The 15,288-nt window shown below is 40.6% G+C and overlaps 1 protein-coding gene across 1 annotated transcript; it reads left to right on the plus strand.

The window, feature by feature from the left end:
• Positions 1-9,557: 9,557 nt before the first annotated feature.
• Positions 9,558-14,115, plus strand: LOC130725247 (uncharacterized). Its single transcript, XM_057576491.1, has 3 exons — positions 9,558-9,563; positions 10,077-10,361; positions 13,327-14,115. Exons 1-3 carry the CDS (start codon positions 9,558-9,560, stop codon positions 14,113-14,115), a joined length of 1,080 nt encoding a protein of 359 aa, XP_057432474.1.
• The last annotated feature ends 1,173 nt before the right edge of the window (positions 14,116-15,288 follow it).

Consider the following 15,288-nt stretch of genomic DNA (forward strand, 5'->3'; position numbering starts at 1 on the left):
AAAATATGAATGACGAATCAGAGCTATTACAGTAACAACCAACTCAAAAGACTCTAACCACCCATAACCCACACTACTATCATCGACCCTCCCTCGATCAGTCATGAAGTCCGGGTCCTCGTCGAAAGCTTCAGTAATAGTCGTTCCGCTCCGGCTCTTTCCCGCACAACGAATCATCACGAACCGGCTGACGGACGCCTGGCGGCAGGCCGACCGCCCAAGCACAAACATACAAACAAAGCCAAGGCGCTAGGGTCAACTTACAGAATACAATAGATATACAATCCACATGCGATAAAAGGGGTATATATATATGTTGTATATATACATATAAGTTATGCACTGCTTACCCTAAGGTTTATACATAGCATGTTATCAAATCTCTTACACAATTCAATCATAATAAGATGCATTGTGTGCCAGTGCAGAATATGCTGACACAAATCCGAATAACGTCACTCTGCTTGGCGACGGGACAAAACAACAACGTCACTCTGCTTGGCGACGGAACAAATCAACAACGTCACTCTGCTTGGCGACGGAACAAATCAACAACGTCACTCTGCTTGGCGACGGAACAAATCAACAACGTCACTCTGCTTGGCGACGGAACAAATCAACGACGTCACTCTGCTTGGCGACGGGACAAACCAACGGTATTGCCACTTATAGGCTGGGCACCTCGAGACGGTCGTAACACTGGCCTCGTGTTTAACCATTTCTGCTCGGGCGTCGCTTATCACCTTTGGCTATAGTCAAGACGGTACAAACTCTACATGGTTTGACCATTTCTGCTTGCTATGCCGAACATCAACAGGCACGATGCAACTCTACATGGATGATCGTTACCTCCTGTTGTGCCAGATATAGTCAGGACCGATTCAACTCTGCATGGCTGATCGTTACTTCCTGTTATACCGAAGTACTCTGCTTGGCACTTCATCGCGTATATGCACGTGTGCAATATGATTATCAAAACCAGAGTCAGTGTCGGTCAATACAACACGACTCGGAGTTAGTGTCGGTCAATACAACACAACTCCCACCACAAACCCCACAAACAAAACCCAGAGTCTGTGCCGGTTAATACAACACGACTCGAACAACACTACCAGGAGTACTAGAGTACTCGGTGACTTTCAATCATCACCATAGCTCACCTCAGTGGCTTTCCCCAATTCCAAACTCTCCAAACCCACAACATAAGTCGACTTTTCCCCGCCTTTCGTAAATATTTTTCCCCTTCAGTTCTCCTATGCTTAAACGTTAATAAAAATTGTTTCAATTCGAATTAGCCAAGTTATGAGTTTATTTCTCAAAGTCTAAGTTTCCCAAGTCTTTATTTTCCGAAAGCTCTATCATTCTAAGTTTCCAAAAGTCAACCACCCAAAATACATTTCCCGGGGAAAGTCTAGGAATTCCAACGAATCCCAACAAATGGCTAAGTCTCAAACCCCACATTTGAACTTGCCTAGGGTTGTTCATCCAACCCGAAATGTCAAAGATCCCCAGATCAATGAACCCCCACTCCGAAGTTGCGTCAAAACGCTCAATTCAACACATCATCAATATCATAAGTTATGAAACAATCATAACAAGAAATCATCATCATATACAACATCAGATAAAGCATAGGTCTAGTTTATCGACGCCTATCATGCAATCATAGCTAAATATAGCAAGTTGCCCTAACCTCGAGCTGTTCCAGCTTCGCAAACAAAGTTCTCCTCAAACAATTGCTCTGAGTCTTCCAAAGTTCCCTCAACTGAACCTCGGAGAAAAACAAAGCAGAATCCAAACAAAATCGATTAGTTCGATCGCAATACAATACATAAACGATAGACAAAGCATTAAAGCTTCAGAATAGGACAATCAGGTACGAAAAGACAAGTTTTCGAAACCGAAAAACTCCCCCCTAAAGGAAATAGTCCACGGCCTCAAAGGAAAAAGGGCTTCGACTCTTTTTCTTTGATCAAATCAATTCACAAGGTAGTTTTAGGGTAAAACTAAGGCAAAGAAACTGTCAGAACAATTTTCGGACAATCGGGCCGGAATACGACTACGCAGGGGCATTTTGGTCCAAAATAAAGGCTCAAAACTTCAAAGTTATCAGTTCTGAAAACAAATTTGACAGCAACGATCCTCATGACATCCGTGACAACAAATCCTAAAGGCACGAAGTCAGATTAAGTCTTTTCGACAATAAAGTTTCGAAATGTGAGACAAAAAGAGTTTTGAGTCAATTTTTCAGATCCTGGACAACTGAATCGCAATCAGAGTTTACTGACAGAGGTTTTAGACTCAGGGGAACATAAGGAACATAACCCAAGCAAGAAATCAGAGAAATCGGACAATTTTAGAAAAAGCTCAAAACTTAGAGCACAGAAACGACTTCAGAAACGCAACAGAAACAACAATCAGAGGTAGGAATCGTGTTAGTTACCTTGATACCTAGAAGTAGGGACGAACTGCACGAAGATTGGTCAAGTTTTCGCGGAAATCCCCTCCCCCCTTGCTCCCCACGAAATCAGCCACAAATGGAAAGAAAATGAGAGGATTTTGCTTTTTCGCGCTATTTATAGGCGGGTGAAATCGCGGGAAAATGAAAATTTCGCGATTCCGATTTTTGCAGCACGATCACCGAGAAATTCTAAGAGAGATTCTGGCGTCAGAAATCCAGAACTCAAAACAAATATCTATGATATGGGAAAAACGATATCGAAAATCTCAAAAGCGGTGTCGGTTAATCTGCCCCGAAAAACTACTTTTTGCTGTGATGCTCAAACGACAAAACTTCCAACTGAAGAAAGATTGGAAACGTCGAAACAAGTCTGGCAACGCGGACGGAATCTTCGTTAGAAGTCCCGAATAGAAAAAGTCTTCATCCATTGCTCGAAAATAGGGTTTCGAAGCAAAGAAATTAGCGTCGGCGGACATCCGAAAAGTGAACCCTATCGTGCGTACAGTCCAGAGTTCCGAAATGAAACGCTGGTCGATGGAAAAATAAAGAGAATCTTTAAATTTTCCGAGAGTTCGAAATCTCACTCAAAACGTTGCTTTAAGAGCGAAATAGCCTATTCTGGACACGCTCGCCATAAGGCAGGTGTGCAGACAACTCGCACTAATTCCTACAGCGACGACGCAACATACCTCAAGCAATTCCTGAACTTTCTTCTTCATTGATCTTTCTCAAACAACAAACTCCTGTCACGTTTACACTGATTCTACGCGTGAGTCGGAAATTAACTTGTTCCGAAAATCCGGGTCTTACAGTGGATGACAAGGTAAACAATTTGAATGAAGTTAATACAGATGGAGATGATAAGGTGCCTCAGATAGTTGATGAGAGACCAAATGACCGTGACATCCGGTCTGACATAGAACCAGAAGAAGAAAATGAGCAGGAGCCATCTAAGGAGGTTGTTCCTTCAATCAGAATTCAGAAGATACATCCCAAAGAAAACACAATTGGGAATCTAAATGAAGGAGTTATTACTAGATCTAGAGAGATCATTGCAAATGCTTGTTTTATCTCTAAGATTGAGCCAAAGAATATCAAGGAGGCCTTAACTGATGAGTACTGGATCAATGCCATGCAAGAAGAACTGAGTCAATTCAAGCGGAATGAAGTATGGGATCTTGTTCCCAGACCAGAAGGTGTGAATGTGATTGGTACCAAGTGGATTTTCAGAAACAAGTCAGATGAAAATGGTACTGTGACAAGAAACAAGGCCAGATTAGTTGCTCCAGGGTATACTCAGATTGAAGGAATTGATTTTGATGAGACATTTGCCCCTGTTGCTCGATTGGAATCAATCAGATTGTTGTTGGTAGTAGCATGTATTCTGAAATTCAAGTTATTCCAGATGGATGTGAAGTGTGTAAGATCAAGTTTTAATCGAGTAGTACAACTCTATGTTTTGATGATTACAAGTTAACATTTTAGTATGAACAATTATGGTCCTCTAACGTGCTTTCTGAGTGTGCTCTTAACAGGCTCTGACCTTATCTTAATCTCACACAAATCAGAAGCACTTTGCTTAAAGAGTGACCCTAGCAACGCTTTCGCAATCTCTATGTTCAGTCTGAACAATAGAAAAGCTTCAGAAGTCTGAAGTCAACCAAGCTCTGATAAGGACTCAGCTCACTTTAAGTTCTGAAGATCCAGACGTTCTGACAACCCAGACACTCTGAAGATTCAGATGTTCTGATGGTGTAGAAGAGTCTGAAGATCCATGCTTTCCTCTGACTCTGATCAACAAGCTTCACAAGTTCCAACACGAAGCATTCCTCTGATCAGAAATCTACTAGGTTAAAGGTCAAGTCACTATCCAAGTACAAAAAGCAAATGTACTATTATGACGACCTAACCTAACATTCTCAGCCACAGCAGAAGCTGGAAATTCCAGATTTGCCCTCCAATGGTGGCATTCCCATGCAGTGTTCAAACCCTAATCCTTGGAGTATAAATAGAGGCTGAATATTGAAAGATGCGGTTGGAAGAATCTCATACGCGCAAGCTATATTCAAATCTTCTAAGCATTCTTTCTTCATTGAATTCATAGTGTTTACTACAAGCTTTTAAGAAGCAATTCCTTTGTAAACAATATTTCTTAAACAGTTGTTTAGTTTACCTTTAGGAGATCAAGGTTGATCGGATCCTAGAGAAGACTAAGAGAGTGAATCTTAGTGTTAGCTAAGTCAATGTATTGTTAGTCACTTGTAGGTTTCAAGTGCAGTTGTAACAATTATCTGATTAGTGGATTGCCTTCATTCTAAGAAGGAAGAAATCACCTTCACGGGTGGACTGGACTAGCTTGAGTGATTCATCAAGTGAACCAGGATAAAATCCTTGTGTGCTTTTCTATTCCCTTATCTTAAGCACTTCATTTGTTCTCGAAAGATTTGCCAAAATCTTAAGGTGGAAGTTTTATTCTGAAAACGCTATTCAAACCCCCCCCCCCCTTCTACCGTTTTTCATACCTTCAAAGAGTGCCTTCTTGAATGGATATCTAAATTAGGAAGTCTATGTAGAACAACCAAAGGGCTTTATAGATCTAACTTTTCAGTACTTGTTTACAAATCGAGGAAGGCTCTATATGGATTAAAACAAGCTCCAAGGGCTTGGTATGAAAGATTGACTGAGTTCTTGATAAGTAAGGGGTATAGCAAGGGAGGAATAGACAAGACTCTATTTGTGAAAAGTGATGGTGGAAAGGTTATGATAGCTCAGATATATGTAGATGACATTGTCTTTGGAGGCATGTCAGACCACATGGTAGAACATTTTGTTCGACACATGAAATCTGAGTTTGAAATGAGTCTGGTTGGTGAATTAAATTACTTCCTACGGTTACAAGTAAAACAGATGGAAGACTCTATGTTCATCTCACAGAGCAAGTATGCTACAGAACTAGTCAAGAAGTTTGGACTTGAAGGTTCAACTCATAAGAGAACTCCTACAGCTACTCATATCAAGCTGACTAAAGATGAAAGTGGAACTGATGTTGATCAAAGCCTGTATAGAAGTATCATTGGTAGTCTACTTTATCTCACTGCTAGCAGACCAGATATTGCTTTCTCTGTTGGTGTTTGTGCTACATATCAAGCTTCTCCTAAAGAGAGTCATCTGACCCAAGTCAAGAGGATTATAAAGTACAATAGTGGAACTGTTGACTATGGAATCTTTTATGCTCACAAGACTAACTCCAATTTGATAGGCTATTGTGATGCAGATTGGGCAGGAAATGCGGATGACAGAAAAAGTACTTCAGGAGGATGCTTCTTTCTTGGTAATAATATCATATCTTGGTTTAGCAAAAAGCAAAATTGTGTCTCACTATCTACTGCTGAGGCTGAGTATATAGCTGCTGGAAGTGGGTGTACTCAACTATTATAGATGAAGCAGATGCTGAAATAATATAATGTCGAGCAAGATGTCATGACATTGTACTGTGACAACCTGAGTGCCATCAACAGTTCAAAAAATCCAATCCAATATAGCAGGACAAAACATATTGACATTCGTCACCACTTTATCAGAGATTTGGTTGAAGAAAAGGTTATCCCTCTTGAGCATGTGGAACCAAATCTGTAGTTAGCAGATATTTTCAAAAAAGCGTTGGATACGGCTAAGTTTGAGGAGTTGAGAGGAAAATTGGGGATTTGTGTAATAACTGACTTATAGCAATTATTGACACATGTCAAGGGCAACGACTATAAGCTTCTCTATTTAACCGCCCATGATGTGATTGAGGAAGACACATAACTGATTTATCTTGATTTCACAAACTTGAATTATTCTCTCTCTTTGTGTTCTCTGCTCCCTAACGGTTATTTTTGTGACTGTTTCAAGTTACTCTCAATCATGACTCAAGATTCAGGAAAGAAGATCGCTGCCGGTCCCAAACCTATCAAGAACTCTCATGGAGTCAAATTTCTTGGTTTGAAAACTTCATCTTCTACTCCCTCTAGGGTTACTCGTTCCTCTGCAAAAATTGCCTCTCCAAAATCGGCTGGACCAGCCAAAAGGACAAGGAGTATGACAATCAAGCATGTTGTCAAGCGAGGCACAGGGAAAGCCTCCAGTGTTCAGGACATATCAGAGGATTCCATTCCTAATCCCCAGGTTGATGTTGATCAAGAAAGCGATGCCTCCGATGCTGAAGCAAATCAAGTCATCCATGAAGTCTTGGAGACTCTTGCAAATGTTGCCACTGCACAGGATGTCACGCCAAATGTTGAATCACCGGATGATCGTGATTCTGATCTAAACTCTGAAGCAAACCCTAGTGAGCCTGATGTTGAGAAGGGCGATGATTCTGATGTTGCTAGTCATGAATCTTCATGTGAGAAGACTCCCTCTGTTGAAATTCCCCATGAGAAAAATCCAGAACTCTTGTCCAGGAAGGGTAGGAAACAAGTTTTGATTGCCTCTGAAGAAGAGGACTCTGATGATGAAGAAGGGCTCAAGAAGGCCACTGCCTCTGCTGGAAAGAAGGTCACAGTTTCTACAAGCAAGAATGTTGCTGTAACGCCCCGATTTCTCGAGTGTCACACGGTAACCGATCACGTGTATTTTCTCAAAGAATTTTCTCCGTTCATTTAATTAATCTTAAATTAACGAGAAAATTTCATTCAACGTAAAACTCTTGAAACTGTGCGGAATAAATAAACCATGTAATTTCTGAATGAAAATAACTCATTAAATAAAAGGTAGCAATAGACCCAAAAATACAATAATTGAATCTTTGGGCAAAAGCCCTACAATAATGTGAAATCCAAAAATAAGAGGAAATAAATTGATAACCCGATACGGTCTCCCGAAACCCATAGAAAGGAAAAACCCTAGTCCAGATTCCGTTCAAGAACAGCAGCTTCAGCTTCTCGTGCCCTCTTCCTAGCCCGCTCTAGCCTGATCACACTCTTCCGAGGTCCCACAACGTAACGCCCAGGAGCGCGCTGCACACGACCTTCTGGCTTGGCCACAGGTGGTGGTTCCACTACCTTTTCCTCCACCTGTAAGCGTGACTCCACCGTCTCGTCCTCAGAAGGATCTTCCTCCGTGTCCTCCGAAGGGTCTTCTTCTTCTTTGTCCTTCTGAAACCTAGCTGGAGGATGCAAACACATCACTGACCCATCCTTGAGAATCTGGCTCCTTATGATCGTTCCTGTACTATTCCTCTCCAAGAGCACCACACCGCCGACATAGAACCTCCGAACTCCGGAATTGTCGGCCTCCTAGAGTCGGTCTTCTTCTGGTCTGTCCAGAACGATCTCCCACCTCGTGATCGCCTCCACTGTCGAAGAGGCCGGCATCTACCCTCCCCCAAATAAACACATAAACAAGTAGCGCAAGGGTCAGGTCTCATATTCTCCTAAAAACATTCACATAAACATGTACAAGGTATAAAAAGCATAATCTTTAAGTTATATCTCAGTCAGTCACCAAAGTTCAGTTAGGCTAGCGACCTCACCATTCACACAACCACCTCAACACCAATGGCCATATTCACAATCATCCGCAGATGAACAATTCTCGGAGGGGACACACCGTACAACCCTCATTCATGTGGGGGGACACACCGTCCGTCGGACACACCGCCTGTCCACAGAATCACAAGGTGACCGCAGTCAACCAATCACGTGGGGACACACCGTACAACCCACAAAACACCCTCGCGTGCAAGTAACCGTTTGTCTCTAACGGTACCATCGTTCTCATGGCCCATAGTCTTCACTAGACCTATGTCCAATTATTCACATTTACTTGCAAGCGATTAAGTTCTCATTTCTCTTTGTTAGGGCTCTAATAGTCAACCTAGAGTCTTAACATTTTCAACAGCGGGTAATGCAACTTAATGACAGTAATAATCACAGCACCAAAAGGAATTACAGCTGGATGAGCGGCCTTTTTTTTTTTACAGAATAATCCAGCCAGTAACAAAATTCATCAATACCATACAAGTAAATTAGATATTCCAAATTCAGAAAACATCCAACCCAAAAACTAGTAGATTCAAGTTTTATGAAACAACTGTCATATTCATTTTCTAAAAAAAAAACAGCAGGACAGTGATCACTAACGACGATCATCCGAACTCAATTTTCAACCGAATATGACATACTATACATGCCTGGAAAGCTATTTCAAAAATATACCACTTTCTAGTTTAACACTTTTTCTTTTGAAACCCAGAACTTGGTGATATTAGGCTCTGAAGCTCGCTGTCCGGTACAGGGAAAACAGCAGGCGTATCAGTCACTAAAACCGATCTCCAGGCCTCATTACTAAACCACAAATTTTGTTCTTTATACGCCTAGAAAGCTAATTCGAAGATCTATAACTTCTTAGTTTACCACGTTTTCATCTGAAGACCAGAAATAGGTGATATCGGGCCATGAAGTCCGCTGTCCAGTACAGAAAACTGGAAGGGTCACTTCTGCCCTAAATTAAAATTTTGAAGATGCAAGTGCAAAGTTTCAAAGCCATTTTCCAGCAACAAAACGACATATATTCATGTGGAATCACCCTATGAAAAGATTTTAGAACCTAAGACATCTCAATCATCACGTTGGACAAATAAAATTCTTGTCAAAACTTAGCAAGTATTGCATGGGATCTTCACAAAGCATCAAGGTCTAAGGCAAGAATAGCAAATAGTGAAACAATAACACATGGTATCTCATGGCAAAATCCAGCAAGCATCATGATCATAAAAATCCAGCAAGTTATCCCATAACCAAACCCTCATGCAAAACCCTCCAACAACAAAACTTTTCACAACAAATCATGGCAACAATTCCCTAACAACCTACCCAATCCTAGGACCAGCCCTTACCTTGCTAAAACCTTGATGAAAGAAGAAAAGGATGAAGTTTTGAAGAGGCTTTTCCTTGCTGTCCAAGTTCCCTCCCTCTTTCTCCTTCTCGAATCCTCTCCCTCTCTCTCGTGATCTCACTCTCTCTTGCTCCCCTTCTCGACGGCGGCCGGCGGTAAGGGTGGAAGGTGGCGGCTCCTCTCTTCTCCTCTCCTTTCTCTCTTCTATTTTTACGTGATGGAGGTGCTGCCCAAGGGTTTCTAATTCAGATTTTGTGTGAATGAGAAAAACTCCTCCCCCCAAACCCTATTGAACCCGCGGCTACACATGCATGGGCTAGGGTTTTGAATTTTTTTTCTTTCAAAGCCCAAACAAGTAAAAACCCTGAACCCAACTAATTACTCACTTAAACCGGTCTGACTTATGAGAAAACTAAACCACTTTTTAATAAAAAAAAGATTAAAACAGGAATTAAAAGGAAAATTCTACAATTAACCCGCTGGTACTGTACAGCCAAAACCATCGTCACTAAAACTACAATTTCTCGAGGTACCGATATCGGAATGACCTGATTCCACTTCGAGAATTGTCTACACTTAAAGGGCTACAACTCTCATGAAGGAAGTTTTCCACAATGAGGTCTTTAAGACCCTCTAAAAATTCACACAAGTTGACAGTTGAAATCTGCCAATTTCCAACTTGAACAAAACCCTCATTTTATTCAATCTTTCTCAAAAACAAAACAAACTAAAATAGGGCCTTACAGTTGCAGGTCAGAAAGAAAAGAAGAAACTGGTTTCTGGTACTCAGACTCCCAAAACCCCAAAAGCATCTCAGGTCTCAGTTCCTGAGAAGAAGACAACGAAGGACAAGAAAGATGAGAAGATTGCTGCATCCACTGGAAGGAAGAGGAAACATGTTGCTGAAACTGAATCTAAACCAGATGTCGAGCCTGATGTTCCTGACATTTCCACCTCTGCCAAGAAAAGGATCAAGGGGAAGAGAATTCCTTTGAATGTTCCAGAGGCACCCATTGACAATGTATCTTTCCACTTTGCCAGTTCTGCACAAAGTTGGAAGTTTGTTGTTCAGAGAAGGTTAGCCATAGAGATGGAACTGAGATGCAAATAAGTAACACAAGAAAGGGGGGTTTGAATTGTGTACTTGAAATTTACGTTTTAAAAACTTTGTTTTATGAAAAGAATATTAGTTCTTTTAAGAAAACGTTTAAGTATGACTTTTCGTAAATTGTTCAGTGCAGCGGAAGTAAAACAGTAAGTAAGACAGAACGATCAGCACACATGGATTTATAATGGTTCACCCTAAGCGATTGGGCTACGTCCAATACTTGGCCACCACCAAGATTTTCACTAGCAAGTATCAAAGACTTCTCCAATACAAGTATTCGACAGGACTTCTCCAAGTATTATCACGGACTTCTCCAAGTATTCTACAGGGCTCCTCCTACAAGTATTGTTCAAGACTTCTCCAAAATGTTACAAAGATTTAATCACTCTACAAGGTTTCTCTTCTTTCAAGGGTGGAGGTAGAGAATTTATGGCACTTGTAACACCCCGATTTCGGTGGTGTCACTTTAGTGACTTTAAATCAATAGTGCGGAAAATGCGTAAATATTTTTTTTCGTTTTCTTTTCAAATAGAAGACTTAACATAATGTAAGACCCAAGATTTTAAGCTTAGGATCAGTGGAAGAGATTTCCATTTACGATTAGGGTTGATGTATTGTGAAGGGAAACCTGAACTAGAGTTTACCAAATGAAATAAATTTATGAAGGAGAAAGTTCAGGAAAAGTCAAAGGATTACATCATGATCGATAAAAGTTATAGTACGATCGTTATACGCTTAACCTAGGTCAGAAACCCTAGTATATAGCTAACTTTCACTTTTAGGCACGATGGCAGTTAATTCCAAAAATCTTCAGAGAAATGTTAGAACTTCTCTTTTTCCATATATCACAATCGTTTCGAGGCGAAACTCTAGGATCTACGAACGTCCGATTCCAATCATCGGAAGTTTGTCGAAACCGAATCCCTGGTATTTCAAAACCCTAGAATTTCTCGACAATGAAGACTTTATCTATTCAGAGCTTCAAATGAAGATTCTACACGCGTACACCCATTTCTCTTGATGATTTCAATCTTTCTTCAGAAGGGAGTTTTCCATTCCGACTTTCGATGCAAAAAGCAACTTATCGGGTAAAATAGTTTTATACCGACTATGCATTAGTTGCCAAAAATACAAGGAGACCTCTTTATAGTTTTGGAATTCTTTCGCCAAAACATATCTATTAATTCACGGAGAATGACGCCGGAAAAATCAGATTCGCGAAACTTTCATTTTCCCGCGTTTTGCCAACCTCAAATGAAAGTTTCGCGAATCTGATTTTTTCGGCGTCATTCTCCGTGAATTAATAGATATGTTTTGGCGAAAGAATTCCAAAACTATAAAGAGGTCTCCTTGTATTTTTGGCAACTAATGCATAGTCGGTATAAAACTATTTTACCCGATAAGTTGCTTTTTGCATCGAATGTCGGAATGGAAAACTTCCTTCTGAAGAAAGATTGAAATCATCAAGAGAAATGGGTGTACGCGTGTAGAATCTTCATTTGAAGCTCTGAATAGATAAAGTCTTCATTGTCGAGAAATTCTAGGGTTTTGAAATACCAGGGATTCGGTTTCGGCAAACTTCCGATGATTGGAATCGGACGTTCGTAGATCCTAGAGTTTCGCCTCGAAACGATTGTGATATATGGAAAAAGAGAAGTTCTAACATTTCTCTGAAGATTTTTGGAATTAACTGCCATCGTGCCTAAAAGTGAAAGTTAGCTATATACTAGGGTTTCTGACCTAGGTTAAGCGTATAACGATCGTACTATAACTTTTATCGATCATGATGTAATCCTTTGACTTTTCCTGAACTTTCTCCTTCATAAATTTATTTCATTTGGTAAACTCTAGTTCAGGTTTCCCTTCACAATACATCAACCCTAATCGTAAATGGAAATCTCTTCCACTGATCCTAAGCTTAAAATCTTAGGTCTTACAGCACTGGAACTCTAAGTGTTTGGGTTCAGATTCGACTTTGAATCACTTATGAGTTCTAACGTAAGTGTGAAGAGAATAAAGAGATTTGACTCTTTTAAGGTACGAGGTTTTCTCTTTCACTTGCAGAAGTAATGGCTTGTGTTTGACACTTAAGAATTTCTACTTGAGCTTTGAATGTTTTTGAGAAGTTTGGAATGAATGCTTGAATGCTTGTATTCTTTGAATTAAATCTCTCTTTCTTCAGATCTTCAAGAGTGTCTTAAGTACTTGCTTTCTAGTGTTGTAGCCGTTGAGAGATGAGAACCAACCGTTGCATTAGCCGTTGTGAAGTAGGATCAGACCATTGATTCAAATGGATTTGGTTGGTAGCTTCATTAAATACGGATTCAGAAGCAAGTCTATCCTTTAGCTATAAAGATGATATTTGTCAGCTAGTAGGTGGTGATAGACTTTGGGCTACTTTTCAGACATGAGACAATTTGGCAATTTGATGTTGACTGCTTGTACTTTTCCTCGTGGGTCAGCGTGCCTTTAGCTGAGGGAAATTGTCTTCACTTGATCTAGTCCGAAAATCAATCAAGTGGTTGCCTCTTGATTAGAATGTTGGGCAACTGGTTGTAATCAAACTATAACTTTTGGCGCTCAAAATACTTACTTCTATAAATCTGACTAATGACGTGGCATTGAACGGTCAGACATTAGAGGCTTGAATAAGAGTTAGTTCTCTTCTGCAGAACTGTTTTGCAACTTCTAAAGTCTTCTTCTTTCTGCGACATTTTCCTTTTTGAAATGATAGAACGTTGAAGCGTATAGCCTTTACTCGAGTTTCACCTGAAATTCAAGTGTAGTGGTGAGTTTAATTTTCAGCGAAACTTCTTACTATAAAATTGTTATAATCAAAATAAGATTAAAAGCGTTATGATGCGTTTGAACTTAACAGGAACTCCATGAAGATGCTTTGGAACTCAAGGAGGTCATGGATCTGTTGTTTGATGCAGGTTTGATGAAGACTGTCAAGGACATTGGCAGATGCTATACTCAACTGGTTAGGGACTTCATTGTGAACATCCCTACAGACTGTGATGATGAGAGCAGTTCTGAGTATAGGAAGGTCTATATTAGAGGAAAGTGTGTTAATTTTTCTCCTAAAGTTGTTAATGAGTTTTTGGGAAGAAGTCCGGTTGCTGGGACTGATGAAGAGCCCGATTTGAATAGGGTTGCTATGACCCTGACTGGCAAGATGGTCAAGAAGTGGCCAAAGAAAGGATTGCTTCTTTCTAGGAAGTTAACTACCAAGTATGTTGTACTTTTCAAGATTGGATGTGCAAATTGGATGGCAACAAATCACTTGTCTGGTGTAACTGCTCCCCTAGCCAGGATGCTCTATCTGATTGGAACTGGTGGTGAGTTTGATTTTGGTAAACTTGTTTTTGACCAGACTCTGAAGCATGCAGGTTCTTATGCTGTGAGACTGCCAATTCTTTTTCCCTGCCTCTTGTCTGAACTGATTGTACAACAACATCATCATGTTGTGAGGGCTGATGAACCACAAGGTAAGAGCCCTATGCCTCTCAAGTTTGATTATCGCATGTTTGCTGGGACACATGTTCTAGACATTGTGCTGTCTGCAACAAAGGGCTCTGCCAGTGCCAGTGGCACTCAGGCAGTTGGTTCAAGCAAAGATGATATCTTGGCTGAATTGAGGGGTTGTCTCCAAGTCCTTGGATGACACTATTCAGGCTGAATGTGGACAAGCTCATCAAGGCCATGACACAGGTTCCTGCTGCTGCTGAGGATGAGGTTGAAGAGGCCGCTGAGAATGTTGAGAAAGACACTACTGCTGTTGAGGAAGAGTAAGCTCAGTATGAGACTGCTGGAGAGGATGATGGTGAGTCTGAAAGGGAAAATGAAGAGTCTGATGAAGAAGAAAAGGAGGATGTCACTGGCTCAACCAGTTCTGCCACTCGTAGCACATCTCTTTAAATTTGCTCTTTTTCCTTTTGGATGTATTTGATGCAGCCTTGTGTGGCTCTATAACTACTACATTTGCTCTTGGTCTGTAATAAGTCTGAATGTGGATATGTGTACCTTGTCTCTTTACATTGGCTGTTGTATAATCGTATGACTATTCTTCATTGAGCCTTTGCCAAATTGTGCTAATAAGGGGAAGTAATGGTGGTTAGTTGGTTGATGTGAGGTTGTTGTTGATGTGCAGTAAGTATCTTGAAATGTGTTGTGCAGACAAGGTTGATATGATGTGTTTTTCTGCTGTGGTGTACTCTGTTCCTAGTTTGTGTTACTGCACTTGGGTGTTCATAGCTGCTGATAATAGCTATGTTGTTGGAAGTGTTTTAAGCTACCTTGATATGGTCTGGTTCACTCTTCACTGGTTTTTCAAGCTACAAGTGTTCTGAAGAGTCTTTATGGTAGTGTAGTATATTAGCTCAAATTTGACAAAGGGGGAGATTGTTGTTCCTTTGTTTGGTTGTCTGCATTTTAGCTAAGTTTGTGTGTGCCAACTTGTCGGACCTGATGTTGTAACATCTTGCCTATGACATATGTCCCTGAGTATTTGTTATTAGTTGGTTATTTGGTTATCTGTGAAGCTTTGTATTCAAGTCAGGTTTCTGCTAGAAGCTTCTGTGCACCGTCAAGGAATATTCCGTGTGTAATCAAACCCGGTTCAAGGGGCTTTGATTTGGAGCTATTTATGGAAGTTGGTATCTGCTTAATTATTGCTTGTACGAGGATCTGGTGCAGATTTGTGACTCGGTTGTTTCAAATAAGAACTTCCTGATATTGTGTATGAACCGTGTGATCTTTCAAGCCCAATGAAGACAAGGCCTGGAAGACTATATATGAAGATCCAAGACCTAGGCTCTATGTGCGGAACATATTATTG

Source organism: Lotus japonicus, chromosome 6 (genome assembly GCF_012489685.1).
Source record: "Lotus japonicus ecotype B-129 chromosome 6, LjGifu_v1.2".
Taxonomy (NCBI): domain Eukaryota; kingdom Viridiplantae; phylum Streptophyta; class Magnoliopsida; order Fabales; family Fabaceae; genus Lotus; species Lotus japonicus.